Source organism: Urocitellus parryii, chromosome 5, assembly GCF_045843805.1.
Source record: "Urocitellus parryii isolate mUroPar1 chromosome 5, mUroPar1.hap1, whole genome shotgun sequence".
Classification (NCBI taxonomy): Eukaryota; Metazoa; Chordata; class Mammalia; order Rodentia; family Sciuridae; genus Urocitellus; species Urocitellus parryii.
Window position 1 is genome coordinate 604,243 of NC_135535.1, and position 20,780 is coordinate 625,022.

General features: G+C 60.1%; 2 protein-coding genes across 6 annotated transcripts; both read left to right on the top strand.

Annotated features, from left to right (window-relative positions):
- Positions 1–3,734: 3,734 nt before the first annotated feature.
- Mapk11 (mitogen-activated protein kinase 11) lies at positions 3,735–10,107 on the top strand. Its single transcript, XM_026413540.2, has 12 exons — positions 3,735–3,900; positions 6,136–6,265; positions 6,477–6,535; positions 6,624–6,735; positions 6,827–6,856; positions 6,933–6,980; positions 7,054–7,168; positions 7,506–7,577; positions 7,772–7,851; positions 8,212–8,290; positions 8,377–8,550; positions 8,867–10,107. Exons 1-12 carry the CDS (start codon positions 3,785–3,787, stop codon positions 8,944–8,946), a joined length of 1,095 nt encoding a protein of 364 aa, XP_026269325.1. The 5' UTR covers positions 3,735–3,784; the 3' UTR covers positions 8,947–10,107.
- Positions 10,108–12,089: 1,982 nt separating this feature from the next.
- Mapk12 (mitogen-activated protein kinase 12) lies at positions 12,090–20,515 on the top strand. 5 transcript variants are annotated; one of them, XM_077799343.1, is made up of 13 exons: positions 12,090–12,384; positions 12,461–12,590; positions 14,133–14,225; positions 14,883–14,941; positions 16,429–16,540; positions 16,630–16,659; positions 16,976–17,023; positions 17,420–17,534; positions 17,795–17,866; positions 17,961–18,040; positions 18,112–18,190; positions 18,369–18,440; positions 19,807–20,515. In XM_077799343.1, exons 1-13 carry the CDS (start codon positions 12,260–12,262, stop codon positions 19,884–19,886), a joined length of 1,095 nt encoding a protein of 364 aa, XP_077655469.1. In that variant the 5' UTR covers positions 12,090–12,259; the 3' UTR covers positions 19,887–20,515. The 5 variants fall into 5 exon arrangements, with proteins under 5 accessions (XP_077655469.1, XP_077655468.1, XP_077655467.1 ...); XM_077799341.1 differs by having other exon boundaries at positions 12,094–12,384; positions 18,267–18,440; XM_077799342.1 differs by lacking the exon at positions 16,976–17,023 and having other exon boundaries at positions 12,092–12,384; positions 18,267–18,440.
- The last annotated feature ends 265 nt before the right edge of the window (positions 20,516–20,780 follow it).

Consider the following 20,780-nt stretch of genomic DNA (forward strand, 5'->3'; position numbering starts at 1 on the left):
CAGTCCTAGACCCTGGGACCCAGCAGCAGGCAGGACAGGTCTGCCCTTGGGGAGCTTCCTCCTGCTCCCAGAACACCCCCACAGGAAGCAAAGTGGCCCAGCTTCCTTCTGGCTGGATCTTTTGAGTTCCATCTGTCTGAACTGCCCCTCAGCATGGGCTGGTCTGTCCCTGGGCAGCACTGGCCCTGTGTCCCCCCAGTTGGAGCACGTCCTCATGGCTGGGCAGTCTTGATGGAGAGCCACCATTGATCATAAACCCCTCTGCATCTGGGTGACTCCATTAGAGCCACATGGAGCAAGGGCAGCTGTCAACCCCCAAGGAAAGGTACAAGGCCAAGAACTGACATCCCGACCCTGGGCCCCCTGAAATGACACTTCTAGGGTCCAAAATCGGGCTCTCTGCTTCCCAGAGACCTGGCTGATTAGGGAAATCGGAACAAGATGCTGCTGAGAACAGGGGTGAACAAGGTGTGGTCTGGAAGTGTCCAGGGAGAGGCCCAGGAACCTGGAGGCCTAGCCTCCAATCTGGGCCCTGCCCAGCTGCCTTTGCTCCTTGCTACTGGATGGTGAGACTCTAGGTGGGGTGCAGCTCTAGGTGGAACCACCCCTTGGAGGATAGGTAGGTTGTACGAAGAGATTCAGGGCCTGTCCTTAGGTGGGGCCAGAGAGGCATGGGTTTGGGGGCTCGTGGGGGTGGGTAGGCCAGACTTGAGTGGGCAGAATGCCAACGGATCCAGGGGTGACCTGTCGTAGCGTCCCTTTCCCATTTTCCTCCCCGTGTAGTGGGAAGGGGGAGGGGGAGAGGTGGGTATGGGGAAGAGGTCATGGGTCACCTTAATGACCTTAACTGAGTTGTCCCTGAAATCAGCCTCTCATGCCAGGTTTGTCTTTAGGAAATTCGTCCTGACCACAGGCAGAAGCCCACCCAGGAGAGCTGAGGGGCAAACTGACCATCAAGCTGTCACAGCTGACAGTGAAGGGGTCCTGGACCAGCAGGGGAAGTAGACGTGGAGAAAAAGGAGGGGTGCCGGGTTTCTCCTCTCACGACTAAAAGGCTCAGGGGTCACTCCAGTTTAACTGGGCTAACTGGGCTGCGCAAAATAACCACACAAGAGACACAAATACCTTTATCTTTGGGGTCGCTGTGACAGCTCCTCTGACCTTAAGGGTCTGCATAAAGAGAGCGAGAGCAGGCGCTGACCCCTTTTATTGAGGAGAAGTTATTTAAATGAGGCAAGGGGTCAGGTTTCAGGGGGCTGAGTCTGTCTTCATGAAGTGCCCTGTCAGCAGGTTGACTGACACCTGGGTAGGCCACCCCCAAGGGCACAGTAAGAGCTGTTCCCCCTCTGGACCCACCTTCTGGACTCTGCCTTCTTTCCTGGATATACCAAGTGTGGCCTCTGTCCTGTTCTCACCTCAGGGCTGACTGGAGGCTTGGCCCAGCCTGCTACTGTTGTCACCCCTCCAGGGGCCTTCCCTGACCTCTGCCAGGATCTGAGGGGGTCTCTCCTTCGGGGGGCCTCCAGCACCCACCACCTGAAACTCCAGCGGTCCTTTCCCCCAGAAGGCACTGGGCGACTAGCTGGCAGGCACAGTGGGGGATCCCGGCAAGTTTGCCAAGGGATGAGAATCCCCCCCACCCCGCAGCACACCATGGAGAAGGTGGGGGCACCTGGCCCGCAGGGAGGTGGCTCCCTGCTCAGTTCTGCCTCTAGGACTTAGGGAGGGGTTCCGGGAGGACGCAGTCGTCTCCCCATCCCTTCAGTCCTCCCCGTCCTGGGAATGCATCCCCACCCCTCCGCGGCGAGACTCAGACAAAGGCGGCTCCCTTCCCCGCGGCTGTGGTCCCCACTGCCCGGGCTCGGCTCCGCCTCCCCTCCACGGTCTTCAGCTGAAGCTCTTTTACTCCGCACAAAACCTCGGCCCGCCCCGGAGAGAGGGCTGCTAGGACCCCCAGCTGGGGCAGGGCGGGCCAGGAGGCTCCAGAACTGACACCAGCTCTTCTCCTGGTGCCGGGGGCTCGGTTTGGCGCAGGGCACACTGAGGCTTCCTTCTACTTGCGCTGCCCCACAGTGCGGATCTGGGGCAGATACGCCTGTTTGGCTTGTTACTGCGTGCACTTGTTTTCATGGGTTCCATTTATTTATTTTTGGTACCGGGATTTGAATCCAGAGGCACTTACACACTGAGCTACATCCCCGCTGCTTTTTAATTTTGAGACAGGGTCTCACTAAGTTGCATAGGGCCTTGCTAAATTGCTGAGGCTGGCGTCCAACTTGCGATCTTCCTGTCTCAGCCTCCCAAACTGCTGGGATTGCAGGGGTGAGCCACCGCGACCAGCGCCAATTGTTTATTTAGTAAATTATTTTTTTATTTTTTGCGGCAATGGGTATCGAATTCAGGGCCTTATGCATGCTGGGCAAATGTTTTACTGCTGAGCTACACTCCAGTCCTAATTCTTATTTAAAAATCGGATTTTACATTAAAACATTTTATTTTTATTTTCATTATTTTTCCAATTTTTTGTAGTTGTAGATGAAAAGAATGCCTTTATTTTATTTATTTTTTACGTGGTGCTGAGGATCAAAGCCAGTGCCTCAAGCATGCTAGAGAAGCGCTCGCTACTGAGCTACAGCCCCAGCCCTATTGAAATTTGTTTTTAAACTATAAATTTGGGCAACTCAGAGTATGATTTCCTGGTTTCTTGGGAGGGGGCGGCCCAGCCACACAGCTCCCCTCCTCTCCTGGACGCCCGCTGCTCCCCGACGGCCTAGGGTCAGGAGCCCTTTCTTCCAGGGGCAAAGCTCCTCCCATTCCTGGTCATTTTTAGGTCGTAAGAAAAGTAGTCCTGGGCTAACACTCCCACGAGGCCTTGCTGGACCGTGGAGAGCATCCCCACGGGTCATAAAAGCCACCCTCTGGCCGTGCTTTAGAGCCCTGCCTGCCTCTGCTGGGCGCTCGCTTGGTCACTCTGCCCGAGGGGCGGCCCCCTAGTCTGTGCGGGCTTCCCGGGAGAGCTGAGGCCGTTTCAGGCGCGGGCCAGGTTCCCGGCACCAAACAAGACCCACTGGAGGACCGTTCCTGGTGGCCACCACACCCCAGAGGACCCCTGGTGCCGCCGCTGTCCCTGGTGCTGACTGGCCTGGCCCGTGGACTCACCCCTCCCGGGAGGCGGTGGGGCCAAGGTCAGGGGCGAGCCCGGCGGAGAGGCTTCCCGGAGGAGGCCGGGGTCAGACTCAGGCAGGTGTTCCAGGAGGCCAACGGCCGTCGCCAGGGCCAGGCGTCCTCCACTGCCCAGGACCCAGCAGAGGGGCCTGGCCAAGGAAGGCTGGTGCGGGAGTTTCTGGCGCGCCTCGCTGTGGCCGTTCTGCTTTTACGGGCCGTGTTTTCTTCTTGGTGAAAACGTTTCCCGGGACCCGCCCAGGCCTCGCCGTGAGGCTCCCTCATTTCTGAGGCAGAGGCTGAGATGGAGGCTGCGCGGGCTGCGGGAGGGGCGGCGGCCAGGCTGCGGTGAGAACGAGGGCAGTACGCGGCCTGGGCGGCGGACGCGGGGGCGACAGGCGGGCTCCTCGCCGCCCCGGGGAGGGCAGGCTTCCGCTGGGTGACTGTCCCCGAGGGGCAGGAAGCGGCGCGTGGCCTCCGGGAACCCCCGGCCCGGGAAATCCGCCGGGCTCCGCCCCGGCCCTGGCCCCGCCCCGCCGCCGCCCCCCGCTCGGCGCGGCGCGGCGCGGGCTGGGCGCGGGCTGGGCGCTGGGTTGCGCCCGCGCCAGCCTCGGCTCCGGACATGTCGGGCCCGCGCGCCGGTTTCTACCGGCAGGAGCTGAACAAGACCGTGTGGGAGGTGCCGCAGCGGCTGCAGGGTCTGCGCCCGGTGGGCTCCGGCGCCTACGGCTCCGTCTGGTAGGGGCGGGGCGGGGCAGGTGGGGGCCGGGGCGGGACCGAGCGCGCGCCCCCTCCCCGCACCGCGCCGCGCCGGTGCCCGGCGTGGGGAGGGGCCTCGCCCTGCCTCCGCCCCCGTCCGGCGCGCCCCGAGGAGTGAAGGGGGGAGGGCGCGGAGGAAACTTTCCTCCCAGACGCGCCTCGGCCGGGCGGGGGTCGCCCGACGGCCCTGCAGATCTCGAGTGTCCCCCGCTGGGGCGGAATCCTGTGGCGTCACAGCTGACGGGAGGGCCGGTCTTCCGTGGCCCTAAATGTCCAAGCAGCCCTCCGGGACTCTCTTGGGCCAAGGCCAGCCGCCCCCAGAGTCTAGCAGATTTCCCGCGTCCCAGACAGGCGCTATTATTTGAAAAGGGAGAGGCCAGGGGAGGAGGTCAAGACCTCTCCCTGAGAATGGCTTCAGCCCTGTGTGTCATGCCCCTCCCCCGCTTTTGTGGGTGTTTCAGCTTCTTACCGGGCTTAGGCTTGAGCAGAGACGCCTACCATTCCTCCTGTAATCCTTAGGTGGTGTCTATACCCCACCCAATCTGGTCCCCACCGAGGAAACGGACTACAGTTCCAGCAGCTAGAGTCTGAGGCCCGGAGGATAGACTTGATGGGTGCTGTGGCCAGGTGCCCCTTTCCTGTAGGCACCTGCTGAAAGGTGCTTAGAGAAACCCTAATTGCTGCTGCAAGGCCCACAGTGAGGTTGATCAAGGCAACGGACATTGAGAAGTGCTCGGGATCCTTGTGAGGCCAGTGTCAAGTAGCTGCTGTCCACGGTGTAGATCGTGTTGGGGAAGAAGGCAGGGGCTGTCAGGCTCTGCAGGGTAGAAGTGGGTGTCTCACATCCCTTCCGGCCAGTTCCCAGGAGCTTGCAGCAGGCTCACATCTTCAGCTCTTGCTTGCCTGCCTTCAGAAGCCTCCAGCAAGTCCCGTCTATCCCAGGGCAGGGCTCTATCTTCATCTCTAAGACTCAAGGGCAGAAAGAGTAGGAAAGATGTGGAAGTAGTTCTAGAGGGACTCTCCCTCACTGGACTCACCTTAGGATTCGCATCTGGGAGCCCCTGGGAGGTGTCAAATTCTCCAAGTGAGGCTGCCTCTCTGGCCCTGTGTCTGCCCAGTTCCACTGCTGAGGCTGATGACCAGGTACCAGTTCTCTCCCACTTGATTGCACAGATGCAATCAGACAAAAGGATCCGAAGCCCGCATGAGGGACCACTGCCCTCATCCAGACACCAGGAGTGACTTGGACCTTCCCCTGCCCCTGATAGGGGCTTTCTACTACCCTGCAAATGAGCATCCCAGACCCAGCATGCCCTGCCTACAGTGTGGGGGGGGGGCAGGGGGCTATCTCCACTTTCTGGAGGGGGATAGTCCTGAAAGGAATAGAGGTGCAAGAGAGATAAGGGAGATAAGGGACAAGTATCAGCCAGGGGAACAGGCTATGCAAAGGCATGGCTGACAGACTCATGCAGATGGTCATAGCTGAGCCCTTATCATGAGGGACCAGCAGAGGATGGGGGACTCTTGTCTATTTGTGATTGTGGGTGATGATGATGACTGCATCCTCTCCAGTGAATGGGGTGGATGGCTGAGAAGCCCGGTGCGGAGGTGGAGGATCAGAACTCTAGGGAGTGGGTCTGAACAAGGGGATGTTCTGTGGGCCCCTAGTCCCCTTCAGCTGGACATTTCCTACAGTCTAGTTGCTCATTCAAAAATTAGGATGCACCTAATTTTTAAATGATGAGCAACTAGACTGTCACTCCCCTTGTATTTTAAATAAGCAGAGGTATGGGGATTCCAGGGGCTTAGAGTTGGCTCTAAATTCTGTAGTGAACCCCCCTGCTCCCGGGATTCCAGGGTGAGGGGCCAGGGGCCGTGGGGTACCGCGGGAGCGGCAGTGGCTGCTTTCCTGGCGGATTTTTCCATGCCCAGGCCTCGCTGTGAGAGGGGTCTGAGTTAGGGGCGAGAGTCGCCGGACAAGAGAAGACCCAGGCCCCACAGGAGACCGCTGTTTGGGGTGACCTGAAGACCCCTTCCTGGAGCATGCGTGAGGGGTGTGGGTGAGAATCAAGGGTGAGCCAGCCGGGGAGCCGGCGCGGACCGTGCCGCTAAGGCCGGACCGACCTGCGGAGCACCGCCTGCGGCCTCTGCCCAGGGCTCAGCGCCGAAAGGTCCAGCGGCCCGGCTGCACCCTCTCACTTGCCCGCCTTGCAGTTCAGCCTACGACTCACGGTTGCGCCAGAAGGTGGCAGTGAAAAAGCTGTCACGCCCCTTCCAGTCGCTGATCCACGCGCGGAGGACCTACCGCGAGCTGCGGCTGCTCAAACACCTGAACCATGAGAACGTGAGCCGGCCGTCCCCGGCGGTGGGAGGGAGGGCGCCCGGGATGGCCCGGTGGCTCTCTGGGGGTCCGCCAGGGCTGGGCCGGACCGGCCGGGCGGGGGCGGAGCCTCTGGGAGGCACTCCCCTGCCGGGTCCACCCGAGGACCCGGCTGGTCCTCACCTCGGGCGCTGCCAGGCCTCTGGACCATGAGCCTGCCTCCGCTCCCACCTAGGTCATTGGGCTTCTGGACGTCTTCACACCAGCCACCTCCATCGAGGACTTCAGCGAAGTGTGAGCAGCTGGACTGGCGCCGTGGTGGCTGGGCGAGCTCGTCCAGGAATGGGGGCAAGCTCTGTCCTGACCCCTGATCTCATGGCAGGTACTTGGTGACCACCCTCATGGGCGCCGACCTGAACAATATCGTTAAGTGCCAGGCGCTGAGCGATGAGCATGTCCAGTTCCTGGTTTACCAGCTGCTGCGTGGGCTGAAGGTGAGGCGCTGGGCTCTTCTGACCCTGACGGAGGTCTGGGTGCGAGACACCGAGGGGCCCTGGGCCCACCACAGCCTTTCCTCTCCCGTAGTACATCCATTCGGCGGGGATCATCCACCGGGTAGGTGCGGTGCGGTGCGGTGGAGGGTCCGGTCTGCGGGGTTCTGGCCTCCGCTGACGCCCCGCCCACCCCGCAGGACCTGAAGCCCAGCAACGTGGCGGTGAACGAGGACTGCGAGCTCAGGGTGAGGGGCGTGGGGTGGGTGGGCCCTGGGGGTTCACATGGAGGGGCCTAGAGAATGTCTGTGGTCGCTTCAGATCCTGGACTTTGGGCTGGCACGCCAGGCAGATGAGGAGATGACGGGATACGTGGCCACACGCTGGTACCGGGCGCCGGAGATCATGCTCAATTGGATGCATTACAATCAGACAGGTGCTGTCAACCCTGGTCCCTGAGGGTACTTGACCAGAAAGGGCCGGCAGAGGCACACCAAGGCTGGGGAGGGTGGCAGAGTGGTGGGAATGAGGCCAAAGAGGGGCAGACAAGATCTGGGGGCTGCTTTCAGAGGAGCCTGGACCATGGTGGAGGGTATCCTCTGGCTGGTGGGACCCACCTCTCCCCTTTTCAGGGCAGGGTATAGAGAAGGAAGGACCCTGCTAGTCTTTGGGCCTACATGTGACTTGAGGGTTCCTGGGATGACTCCTCCCTACCTCCAGAGGGGGGACTTCGTGTGAGCCTACTGACAGGCTCTTCCCTCCTCCCCCAACAGTGGACATCTGGTCTGTGGGTTGCATCATGGCTGAACTGCTCCAGGGAAAAGCCCTCTTCCCAGGGAATGACTGTATCCTTAGTCCAGGCTGGGGAGCAGGGTGGGGGTGGGCTTTAGCCCTCTCCGGCAGTCTCACTTCCTCTGCTCTATGCCATACAACCTTGGGCTCACTGCCCTCAGCTGCAGGACAACAGGCTCCAAATTCTGGGGCGTAGGGGCTGGTAGAGGTCCACAGCTTGCCGGACGGTGTTTCCTGAGCCAGGTAGACATTGACCAGCTGAAGCGCATCATGGAAGTGGTGGGCACACCCAGCCCTGAGGTTCTGGCAAAGATATCCTCGGAGCATGTGAGTCAGTGCCCAGTCAGCCACCAGCTTCCTCTGCTGACCAAGCCTCAGGGAATGGGTGGTGTGGAGAGTATGGGCAGGGTGGCACAGAGCCCAGGTTAGACACCCAGCCCCTTCAGGGGGGAATGGGAGAATGGGGAGGGATTTCCTGGCACAAGGCTCAGTGAGGACAAAATCACAGCACACAACAAACTGTTCTGGCCATGGGCAGTAGAGGGGAGTGGGGTGCAGGGAACTCTTGGGACTTATCTCCTGCAGGTGCTGGAGCCATCCGATCCCACGAGGGAAGAGGTCTGTGGTCTCCTGGGTCTAGAAGCTGGAGATGAACAGTCCTCTCAGGCTCTTCTCATGTGCCCCCAGGCCCGGACATACATCCAGTCCTTGCCCCCCATGCCCCAGAAGGACCTCAGCAGCATCTTTCATGGAGCCAACCCCCTGGGTGAGGACTGACCCTGGGGCTGGGCTGGGCTCCACATCTGATCCTGGACATGGAGCTCACCCCCATCCCCACTGCCCCTTCTGCAGCTGTAGACCTTCTTGGAAGGATGCTGGTGCTGGACAGTGACCAGAGGGTCAGTGCAGCTGAGGCACTGGCCCATGCATATTTCAGCCAGTACCACGACCCAGATGATGAGCCAGAGGCTGAGCCCTACGATGAAAGCATTGAGGCCACGGAGCGCACAGTAGAGGAGTGGAAGGGTGGGCAGGGGCATGGGAGGGTGGGGCTCAGGGGCCTGAGGACTGTGTTCTCCAGAGCAGGGTTTTGCCTGTTTCCTGCAGGAAATTCTCCAGTTTCTCCCCAGCATGGTCTGTCCTCCACCCAGAGCGGAGCAAGTGGAGATGAGTGTGTGTGTGTGTGTGTGTGTCTCCAGCAGAGGTGGGGGCAGCATAGGGCAGGTTCTGATTCTCAACCTGAGTTGAAGCTGCTTTTAGAGGGTGGTGGGCATAGACCAAGTAGGTGCGGGGGCTGGGCTGAGGGAAGTACAAATTCATCCTTTTCTTTCACCTCCTCCAGAGCTCACTTACCAGGAAGTCCTCAGCTTCAAGCCCCCAGAGCCACCGCAGCCGAGTAGCAGCCTGGAGATTGAGCAATGAGGCGCTGCCCAGCAGCCACGCTCCAACACATGGTCCTGAGCCTGGCCTTTCCCTCAGACCCGACCCTGCTCCTGGGACCCTTGGCCTCAAGGGGACTCTCTACACACATGAATGCAGGAGTGTAGGCCCAGGTGTCTGCCATGTGTCGAGAGTCTGGGCAGAAGTGTCCCTGGGCCTACCTTCGTCCTCCCGTCCTCTCCAACCTATCAGGCTCTCCCTCAGGATCTCACTCTGTGGGATCTGGGTGCCATTGGGGATCCCCCTGAGGAGTGTAACTCTCTCTCCAGATCAGACTCACAGGGTCTGCGAGGGGGTGAGGGTGAATGGGCAGGGCCCCTGGAGACTCAAAGGGAGAGTTTCAGTAGTTAAGCTGCCCAACCTGTAAGTGGGGCACTGCCCTAGGAATTGCTGAGCTGAGGCAGGGCCATTGCCCCACCAGGATGGGCAGGGTCTAGCTGGGGGGTGGCAGGGTGGAGACCACCACCAGATGTCCAGTCCACAGCTGCTTGCAGCCCTGCGTTTGCCTGTGGCATGTGTGCAGGAGTACGCACTCTTGTGTTCACATGTCGGGACATGTGCAAGTGTGTGCTTATGTGTGAATCTGTAGGTACCCGAGGCCTAGCAGCCGTGTCTGGCAAGAGGTGTGAGTTGGAGGAGTCACAGTGGTCACTGTCCTCCCCCAGTTCCAGATTCCCAAGGGGTGTTGAGACCTTGGTAGGTACCATGTTAGGGCTCTGGGGGCCCAGGGGCACCCCTGTGGGCAAAAGCTGGGGCTTTCTCCTCGGGCAGGGAGGCTTCAGCCAGTTCCTGAGGCCTGCAGGTACAGTGCCAGCCAGAAAGCTGGTGAGCAGGAGGTCTAGCCTTGAGGAGGCTAAAGCAGACAGGACACGGATGCTGATTGGGACCCTCCTGTCCCTGGACCCTGGCCCAAAGCTGACAAGCCTTTGCCTGCTTCTACCTCTGCCCACTGTGGTGGCCCTACAGCAGGAGATCAGGGTACTCAGGTCTGTGGGTCAGTCCTCATCTTCCCTTCTCCCGGAAAGGAGCTGACCACGTAAACTCTGGGACAGGATCCTGCTTGGAGATCTGCTGGGGGTGTGGCTTCTCCCTGGAGAGGCAGTGACCTCTTGCCTCCAGGGACCCAGGAAGTTCTGGATGTCAAGTGCCTGCACCCCCGGAGGTGCACAATAAAGGGGTTTCCTCTTGCTCAGTTTGTGTTCAGGCCCCAAACCTTCATCCCCTACTCTCCCTTTGCCTAGAGGGGGTGGCTGGATCTCCATGCTTCACACATCTCCAACTGGCCTTGCCCCCCAGAATTCTGTACTGGCCAGCCCCCTTGGTCCTCCAGTGAGACCATCAGACATCTGGCACCTTCTCTGCTCCCTGAAGGGTCTGAAACCCCAGAGGCCAGGCAAGGTGAGGCTAGGGAGCTCCCAGGGGAACAGGGTGTGAGGGCCACTCATACACCGACCCCAGCAGCTTGGTGGGGGAATCCCTTAGGAGGGTTTAGCTCCTGGCTCACACTCATCCCCTCCCTCACTCAGTGGTCAAGGAGACCACACAGGCGTCATTTAGATGTCTCTGGGAACAAAGACCTGCCCTTCCTCGGGTATTGAACAGGGTAGAGGAAATGGCTTTCCTTTCCTTCCTGGTTGGGGATAGAGAGGCCTCTGTAACCTAGGGACTCACACCCTAGCTGCCGTTATTGCAGCTCACATGTGGGGACAGTCTAGGTCTTGGAGGCCTGGTCAGTGTGAGGGATGTCCTGGGGAGAACCTCCGAGGCCAGGCTGTTCCAGATCCAGTGTCTGAGGGTGGAGAATGGGAGCAGAACTGGGTACGTGACCCCACCTCCACAGCCTAGTTTGCCCCTGGACCCTTGGCTCCTCACAGGGCTAGGGAGGCCATTCCTTCCTAAAGAAGCTGCCTGGAGTGGGTGGGGGTTTCGACTGAGGCGGCCCAGGGCAGGAAGGACACAGGACATAGGCAGTTGTGGTCCGAGTGGCCCTAAGCTGCCCCTGCTGGCTCTTGTCACCAGCTCACGAATTTGCCAGATCACCGGCTGCAGCCCAGGTGTAAAGCTGCTCTGGCTTGGCCTTGCTGAGCTGCTGATTCATGACAGGCAGGCGGGGCAGAGAGGGGGCCCTGGGGATCCTGTTACCGACCAGTCCCATGGGCTCCTGGGGTGGACCCCATATTCCCTCTTCAGACCTGGGTCACTGAGCTGTGGGAGGGGTAGGGGCTTTGTCCTCCAGAAGCATCTGGTTCAGCATTGGGCCAGACCCAGAGAGGATACCTACCAGGAGGGGTAGGTGGTAGGCCCAAGCAGGTCCCTTCTTTACCCTGTATGTGGGAACACCTTTACAAGTGACTGAGGCTCAGTCTGCCTTTGAAGGACAAGCTAGGCAGGGGATGGAACAGACAAGGCACAAACCTAGAAAATGCCTGGAGCAGATAACCAATAGGATAGGTGGGGGAGAGGAGGAGTTGGGGGTGAAAAAGGGGATCTATAGGACCAGCCCCTCTGGCTCCTGCATGGGGAAGCTGGGGGCTGGTGGCCAGGAGTTGAGGATACAACCCGAGAAAGGCAGACACAGAACCCATCCTCCTCCATGTGGAAGGAGGGATGTCTGCAGGTCAAGACTCCTGGGGATCGGTGGGTTAGCTTCTGGGATGAGCCATCCTTGGGGGCCCAGCAGGGAGCTGACACTGAGAACCCAGGGTCCAGGGCCCTCAGGGATGGGGGGCTGGGTAGGGGTGGGGCAGGAGTGGAGTCTGGACAGATGGAGAGTGATCCGGGGTTGCGGTTAGGAGCCAGGTGGGCTCAGGCGGCCGAGGATGGGCTGAGTGCCCTGGGAAGAGGACAGTAAGGACTGGAGCCCAGAGAGACTCCCGCTAAGACACCGGGCTGGGAAGTCCCGCGGGGGGCGGAGGCCGGCCAGGGTGTCAGGTCCGGCCCCAGCCACGGGGCGGCCTCCCTCCCCCTTCCCCCAGCCTCAGGCCCTCCCCCGGCGGCCGCCTCGGGTTTCCGGAGGGGCCGGCGAGCGGGCGGGGGCGTCACGTGCGCGGGGCCCCGGGGCCGGTTGGTCCGCGGGCGGGGGAGGGGCCGTGAGCGCCCGCGGGGCTGGGGTCGGGCGGGGGTCGGCGCCTCGGGAGAGCCGCGGGCGACGGCCTCTGGAGAAGGGCGCGCGCGGAGCGGCCCCAGCGGCGGGCAGCGCGGAGCGGGCCGGGTGGCGCGGTAGCTCCGGGCGACTGCGGGGGCGTCCGCAGAGCCCGGTCCCGCGGAGCCGCGGCGGGGCGGCGCCCGGCCCGCGATGACTTCGCCGCCGCCCGCCCGCAAGGGCTTCTACCGCCAAGAGGTGACCCAGACGGCCTGGGAGGTGCGCGCCCTGTACCAGGACCTGCAGCCCGTGGGCTCGGGGGCCTACGGCGCCGTGTGGTGAGCGCGCGCCGGGCGGCGGCGGGGCGGCGGGGCGGGGTGGCCCGGCCCTCCCGCTAAGCCGCCCGCCCCGCAGCTCGGCCGTGGACAGTCGCACGGGCACCAAGGTGGCCATCAAGAAGCTGTACCGGCCCTTCCAGTCAGAGCTCTTCGCCAAGCGCGCCTACCGCGAGCTGCGCCTCCTGAAGCACATGCGCCACGAGAACGTGAGTCGCGCGCGGGGCCGGCTCCCCCCCAGCCAGCCCGGCCCCAGCGTCCGTCTCCCCCGGGAAGACCCGACCCTCTTACCCAGGACAGGCGGTCGGAGCAGTGCAGTGGGGACAACAGCCCAGCCACTTTCTGTGGGTCACTACTTCCCCCCAGCCCAGTCCCTCCTCAACTCCTCCACTTGGTCCTGGGGCCACATCTGGCTCCTCAGCTCAGGCCCTGGCCAGGGCAGGGTGACTGGCTCAAGCCTGGGGCTTCCTCCAGGTCTCACTCCAAAGCCTACCTCCAGGCAGGGTGGTGGGAGGAGGGTTCTCCTGGAGGAGGCACTTCCCCTCTTCCCCAGCCACTAGCTCTTCTCCTGTCCACTTTGGAGCCTTCTACTCCAGGGGCGTTGGGGGGGGTGGTGCTGGGAATGCCAGGCAGGCAGAGTGCCGGGGTCAGGCACTGTGGCTGTCACCTGCGAGCAGTGCAGACTCTGGATGAGGGGTTTAAGGAGCTGACTTTGGTTGGGGGTATAATTGGGTCCCCAATGGAGAAAGCCATCTGATCTCCACTCTTGCCCATGGGACACCACACAGGGTTGCCCCTGGGCCTCTCACATGGTCATTGTGAGTATAGCCTTTGAGTTCTGTCCCTTCCACCCCAGTCTGGACACCCACACCTTGGCTCCTGACAGATGTTCTGGCCCCTTCTGGGTCACCAGAGCCACCAGCCCCCTGGGAACATGAGGTCCCTGTGTCCACCATCAAACTGACCCCTTGATTCCTGGCCCATGCCACTTGACCCCTCTGGTGGGTTCTTTATTTTTCCTGGCTTCCTGTGTCCTTTCCAGCCTTGGGCTGGGTTGGCTCCCTTTCTGTGTTCAGTCCACTTGGGGTACCCTTCCACCTCCCAGTCACACTTGGGCCTCATCCCACAAGTTCAGCCACCTCCATCCTGGGTTTCATCCAGCCTCCCACTTGTACCCTCCCCCACCCAGGGGCCTATCCAAGTCCTCTGTTTAACCAAAGGCTCTGGGCCTCCTCCTCAGTCACCTCCCACCTCTGACCCAGTCTGTGCTGGCGTCACTCTGCCAGGCTCCTGAGTGCCCCAGCTGGGCATTGCCGCATCCAGAATGTCCTGAACACAAGCTGGGAGGTTCTGCCGATTGTGATCCACCTTCCCATGAGGAGACTGAGGCTCAGAGAGGCTGGGTGCTCCACTCAGTGGGGACGGGGAGCTGCCACAGACCCTAGTGCTGCCCCCTGTTCCCCCCTTAGCCATTTCAGGCTTTCTCTTCTCAAACCCTGGCCCCTTGCTCTGGGCCATAGTCCACACTACAGAGGTCAGATGGACACTGTTCCTCTTCTTTCTAGAGCTCTTCCAGTGCTCCTGGTCCCCAGTTCTCAGGTCATGTCTGCTGCTACATCTGCCCACCAGGCCCTTGGCATCACCCATCCATGTTTCTGCCCACGGGTCTGGCTTTAAGTGCTGTGGTCACCCAGTTGCCTTTCCATTTTGGTCCCACTGTTTCTGTGTTCCACTCTGTTCCTACACTGCAGCCAGAAGGTCATGTTCAGCATCACACCTGGGTTTCAACCCTTCTAAAGTGGCTCTTCAGATCAAATTCGTCCTTCCTCTGGTGTGTGTGTGAGGTACTGCTGGGCTTCCTCCGGCCTCTCCTCCACTCTCCCCAGCCTGGGCCTCAGCCACCTGGCCTCCCCCTCTGTTACTCAGACCCTAGAGGTGTTCTCCCTCCTGTCTTGGCCACCATGTGCCTGGCCTCTACTGGCACATCCACCTGCCCCTCAGGCTGCTGGCATATGCAGTCCTCCTTCAGGAGGGCTTCCTGGGCCTCTAAAGACCCCATTACCCCCAAGTGCTAGAACTGCCACTGTCACGTTGCCTGTCTGCTGTTTATCTGCAGGAACCAGGTCTGCCACTTAGTCTCGACAGCAGAGGCATGAACCCAGGAAGGAGCTACCTGATGTCCCCACCCTGGTCCTGGGTCTACTCTGCTGGGGAGAGGGACAGGGAGGGAGGGCCAAGAGCTGGTGCCCGAGGACTGCTTGGATCCAGCCCAGACTTAGGACTGCCTCTCTCCCAGAGAATCCCTGCTGTCACCACCCAAAAATAGCCTGTGTCTGTGGGCAAGTATACCAGTGCTTGGCCACACTGCCAGTGGGCACAGTACAAGGAGACAAGGACAGCTGCAGGGGGGCTTCCTGCCTTAGTGCAGCGCTACTGCGGTGTGTCCTAAAACCCTGCATCCTCTGTATGTCCTTGACACCACCTGGCCCTCTGCCCTGCAGGTGATCGGGCTGCTGGATGTGTTCACTCCTGATGAGACCCTGGATGACTTCACAGACTTGTGAGTACTGACCTGGGCTGGCCAGGGGTGGGAGGGGGACAGGTGGCTCCTGGGTGCTGGCTTCATGTTTTGGGTGGTCTTGGGGGCTTTCTCCCCATAGCATGAATGGGGGTCCAGGGGCGCATAGCCCATCCCCCACTCACATCACAGCCTACTGCACACCTTCCCGTGTTCCTGGGACCCACTGACACTGGCAGGCCTGGGAAGAGCTGGGGCTTCCTCTTCCCTCCAGCCTGGCTCCTGGGCCCTTCATGTTGGAGGTGTGAACCCTGGACCCAGTGTTTGTGAACAGGCAGGTCCCGTGCTTCAGACTCTGGCACCTGGTGTGTGCCTCGAAACCAGAGCTGCTGACCTTTGTTGGCAGATGGGTCAGAGGCGGCGAAAGTCCCCACCCTGTCTCTGCCCTGCTGAGCCTGCCCTGCAGCTGGACAACCCACACTTGCATTGCTGTGGGCCGAGGTCACAGTAGGTCTGGGAAGGGCTGGAGAGGGCAGCAGGCTACTTGTTGCTTGTCAGAGGTCAAGGCCCCCACGGGTCCAGTGTCCCTGGAGGGTGCTGATGTCATGTTTCCTCTACCTGCCTGCTCATCTCTCTGGCCCAGATGTCTGAGGTCCCCACCTCGGCCCCAGACTCCCTCCTCCCCTGCCTGAGAGGCCTTGTGTCTAGTGGCCTTCAAGGCCCAACCCTAGCCCTTGCCTGGCGGGCAGCACTCTTCAGCTGGAAGTCCAAAATCCCTATCACAGCTGGGTACAGTGGCATGAGCCTGTGATCTCAGTTCATCCAGAGGCTGTCGCAGAAGGAGCATAAGTTCGAGGCCAGCCTTGGCATGACAGCAAAACCCTGTCTCAAAAAAAAAACAAAACAGCCAAGTCATGGTGGTGCCTGCTATCATCCCAGCAACTCAGGAGCCTGAGGCAGGAGGATCACAAGTTCAAAGCCAGTCTCAGCAATTTAACAAGACCCCTCAGCAACTTAATGAGTTCTTGTGTCAAAATAAAAAAAAACTAAATAGGCTGGGGATGTGGCTCAGTGGTTAAATACCCCTGCATTCAATCCCTGGTACCAACTAAATGAACAAACAAAAAAAGCAGGACTTCTGCTCAGTGGCAGAGCCCTTGTCTAGCAGGGGTGAGGCCACAGGTTTAATAACGACAAAACCAAAAACCCCAAGGAGCAATTCCTTCCCCACCAGACATTCCAGGCAGGGTAGGTGGGAGGGAGGGTGGGAATGTGCTGGAAAAGATGAGGCCATGGCTCACTGACTGGTGGGGGTCACTAACCAATGATGAGTGAGGCTTGGTAGGGCAGGGCCATTGACTGGACTGGGAGGGCAGCAGGACCCTGAGATCCAGTGAGGACTGGGTGCTACAGGGTACCCCTTGAGGAGTACCTGCTGGGGCAGGGTCTTCTAGGGTTTGAGCCTGGGCCCAGCCCAGATCCTGAGGCTGGCCCTGCCTGCTGACTGTACTGGGGTGTCCCTTCTGCAGCTACCTGGTGATGCCGTTCATGGGCACTGACCTGGGCAAACTCATGAAGCATGAGACCCTGAGTGAGGACCGAGTCCAGTTCCTGGTGTATCAGATGCTGAAGGGGCTGAGGGTGAGGCCTGCAGGGTGGCTGCAGGGAGGTGGGTGGAATAGGGCCTGGTGGCACGGAGGGCCTGTGAACTGATCCCCTCTTTCCCACAGTATATCCATGCTGCTGGTGTCATCCACAGGGTGAGTCCTGGCAGGGGTGGGAGGCCACCTGACTGCCCCTCCCTGGTTGTGTGGGCACAAGAGGGGTTTTATGCCGGACTCCGTTCTTACCTGTAAGGTGGGTACAGTGTGGTCTGATGTGGAGGTGCACACAACACCCCAGGCACCGCCTGTCAGAAGTCTGCCCTGGGGCCCCGTCCCTCTACCCTTCCTTGAAGGTCTTTGGGGGCCAGGGGCCAAGCCTCGCCTGGTGGCCCTAGTTGAGGTGCTGCCCAGGCCCTTGGATCGTACCTGCTCTGGCAGGCAGGACACAGTGGCCACCTTTTCTCTGCCCCAGGACCTGAAGCCTGGCAACCTGGCTGTGAACGAGGACTGTGAGCTGAAGGTTGGCTGGGCAGGGTGCAGGGCTCCTTCTCCATCTGCCCAGCCACCTACATACCCTCAGACCTAGGCAGGAGCCAAACAGTGGGGGCCACAGACACCTGGTGGGGAGGCACTGAGCACGCTCCATCCTTACTCAGGTGAAGGGCAGGTGTCCCCAGTGTGATGTCTGACCCAGGGCAGGGCTGTGAAGGCCCTCCACAGGTCAACAGGGTGACTCCTGCTCCTGAGGTGGGTTAGGCTGGGAGCATTAGCCACCAGGAGGCACCTGGGGGTCCAAGGCTAAGTGGCAGAGTCCCAGGATGGAGGCTTCGAGTCCTGCTCCCTTAGGATCTCCGGGGCAACAGTGGCCTGTCCACTTCTCAGGGGTTCCCTCAGCCCCACCCCAATTCTTCCTCAGATCCTGGACTTTGGTCTGGCCAGGCAAGCAGACAGCGAGATGACAGGGTATGTGGTGACCCGGTGGTACCGGGCACCCGAGGTCATCTTGAACTGGATGCGCTACACACAGACAGGTGAGAGGCCTCCCTTCGTGCCTGGAGACCCATGCTGCATCTACCTCCCACCTGGTTCTTCAAGGGGAGCCCCATGGCCACTGCTCCCCAGGAGGCTGTGGGCAGGGTGAACCTGCCTGGCCTGAGTGTACATGCCCTCCCTGGCTCCATGTCTGTGTCCTCCTCCTACCTGCCCCCGTGTCTGTGTTCCTACGCCCCCTGCCCCTCGTGTGCCTGTTCGTCCCCCTGCCTTCGGGGCACTGACAGAGCTTCTGTCTCAGTGGACATCTGGTCGGTGGGCTGCATCATGGCGGAGATGATTACAGGGAAGATACTGTTTAAGGGCAATGACCGTATCCTCCCTAGTGGGCATCATGAAGCTGGGGAGGTGGGTGGTGGTATGGGTCCTGCCCTCTGGCCGGTGCTGTGCTCCTGACCTCCATGCAGACCTGGACCAGCTGAAGGAGATCATGAAGGTGACAGGAACACCTCCTGCTGAGTTTGTGCAGAAGCTGCAGAGTGCTGAGGTTGGTAGGGAGTGGGCAGGCCAGCTGGACCTGGGCCTGGGAGCTGGCCCCTCACCATTCTTCCTATATAGGCCAAGAACTACATGAAGGGCCTCCCCGAGCTGGAGAAGAAGGATTTCGCCTCTGTCCTGACCAACGCAAGCCCTCTGGGTAGGTCTGAGTTGGGTGGGGGTCCTGGGTGCTGGGGCACAAAGCCACCCGGTGGGCCTGATGCCGCCTCCCCCAGCTGTGGATCTCCTGGAGAAGATGCTGGTGCTGGATGCAGAGCAGCGGGTGACGGCGGCTGAGGCACTGGCCCACCCATACTTTGAATCCCTGCACGACACAGAGGACGAACCCCAGGCCCAGAAGTATGACGATTCCTTTGATGATGTGGACCGCACCCTGGATGAGTGGAAGCGTGAGTGGGGTTCCCCATGGGGCCCGTGTTGGGGCCTTGTGTGCCCTGGGCCCCTAACCTATGTTCTTGGGTTGCAGGTCAAGTGAGGAAGAGGACAGGAGATCAGAGGGCAGCATGGGGCTGTAGGACTTGTTCAGGGTGACCTCTGGCTAGGGCGGAAGGCCGTGGGGAGGGGTGTTCCTGGCAGAGGCTCCACACAAAGATTGGCACAGGATGTATCCCAGGAGCTAGGCAGAGCAGGTCTGAGCTCAGGGCAGCAGTGCCCACTGGCCTCTCCCAGCCCCCAAGCCTGCTAGCTCAGCCTCCCTCATTGGGCTACTAGCCTCTCCCAAGTCTAGGCCAGAGATCCTGCCAATTGGAGCCCCTCCACATCCATCTGCTGGTCCTCAGGCCTCTCCGCTCATAACTCTTGAAATGGTTCTCACCTCTTCTTGCTGGTTTCAGGACCCCTCTCACCTGGACAACTGCACACTTTTCATGTCCTGCCTACAGGGAAAGTCCACCCCCATGCAGGCCCCAGGGCCAAAGCCCACACTCTCCAAGGCTGTGCTCAGCACCGTCAGCTACGTGCTGACTGTCCCCTTACACAGAGGGCCCTCCCTTTTTTTTTTTTTTTTTAGTTGTAGATGACACAAGGGCTTTATTTTATTATTTATTGATTTATTTTATGTGGTGCTGAGAATTGAACCCAGTGCCTCATATGTGCTAGGCAGGTGCTAGACCACTCAGCCCCAGCCCCAGCCTGCTCCCTTCATCTTTGAGGGCTGACCTCAGGCTGGCCTCAGGGAATCTTCCCCAGTCCCCTGCCTGCCCCTGGGAGGCTGTTCTGCAGATGCAGCCTGGAGGACAGAAATGTCTGATGCCAGCACCAAGGTGGGCGACCAAGTGCCAAGCTTCATCCTATCGATCTCCTCGACCTGGGGCTTTGGTCCTGCAATCTGGGGTGGAGGGGCTGGACAGGCTGGGGTTTCCAGATCACAGTCCTTAGGGATGCAGTGTTCCTCTGTGCCTCAGCAGGAGCTCCACCCTTCTGCTCTCATGTGCTTATGAAAAGTTTCTGGTGCTAAACAAGATAACATGAAAACCATAGACCTCAGGATCCTCTCTGTGGTTTCCGCCCACATACACTGTGGCTAGGAGCTTTTGCTTTTACAAGAGGCCACGGAGGACACGTGGCCCAGCCCCTGGGAGGGAACACGAACTCCCTGTTTCCCTGGGACGGCCGGCTTTATAGCAGTTCTCCTGCAGACTTTCCCTAGGTGGGCTGGCCTAGTTAGGATAAGAATAAAGCCCCATGAGGTTCTGGCCTCTGTCCTCCAGTGAGAGCAGAGGCTGACTGTCTGGTCTGTCTCTTGTCCCTCTGCAGGTGTCACTTATAAAGAAGTGCTAAGCTTCAAGCCTCCCAGGCAGCTGGGTGCTAGGGTTCCCAAGGAGACGGCCCTGTGAAGACCCCTGGGTGACATAGGAATATGCTAAGAACTCTGGCTGGGAGCCTCATGCCTTAGCCTCCCTTCACTGGGAGGGATCCTGATTATCACTGTGGCCTTGCCTGGAACTTACATCCTAGGGCAGCTGCTTGGAGAGGCCGAGTAGACCCCCTCTGTGAGTGGACTTCCTCTTTTCCCAAGTCTGTATCCTTGCTCTTCAGTGCTCCCAGAGCATCTTGACCTTAGGTGACACTGGAGCATCTTCGCTGTCTGCACAGTACCTCCACCTATCCTGGAATGGAACACAAACTCCCATCACCTCCTGTTTCCCTGGGACAGTTGGCTTTATAGCTGGCCTTGGGCCTTGGGCTCTGGAGCAGTGGTCCCTTCCAACAGGGCGCAGCAAAAAGCTCAGAGATGTTATGGCTCAGGGTCAAGTGCTGGCCTCTGAGCCCTGCCTGCTCTGGACCGTGCAGAGGTCAGCTCTCAAGAAAAGGAGATGAAGGGCAGTGGGCTTTGACTCAGGGACATCGTCTCTCCTGGGGATGCTCATCATGGATTTTCCTGCAAACCCAACCTGGAGTGTAAACCAGACATTTGGTGTGCCCATCTGGCCAGAAGGAAATAAACCCTTTTGTAGACCTTCCACTCTGGCTGTGTGGCCTGATGCCTGAGCCCATCCTCAGACTTCTGAACACCTGCCCTGCATACAGAAAGGTGGCATCCTGAGCTCAACCCTCCAGCCTGGGGGGGTCCAAGCACCCTGCCTCCCCACAGATGACATCACTGGTGTCCACCTTCCTAGCCCTGTATCAAAACAGAAAGCCCCACATTAGGGCTTGGCCCCCTCCATTCTTGTGGTGTGACCTTACTCTTTTTTTTTTTTTTTTAAAGAATCTGTCTATGACAAGGA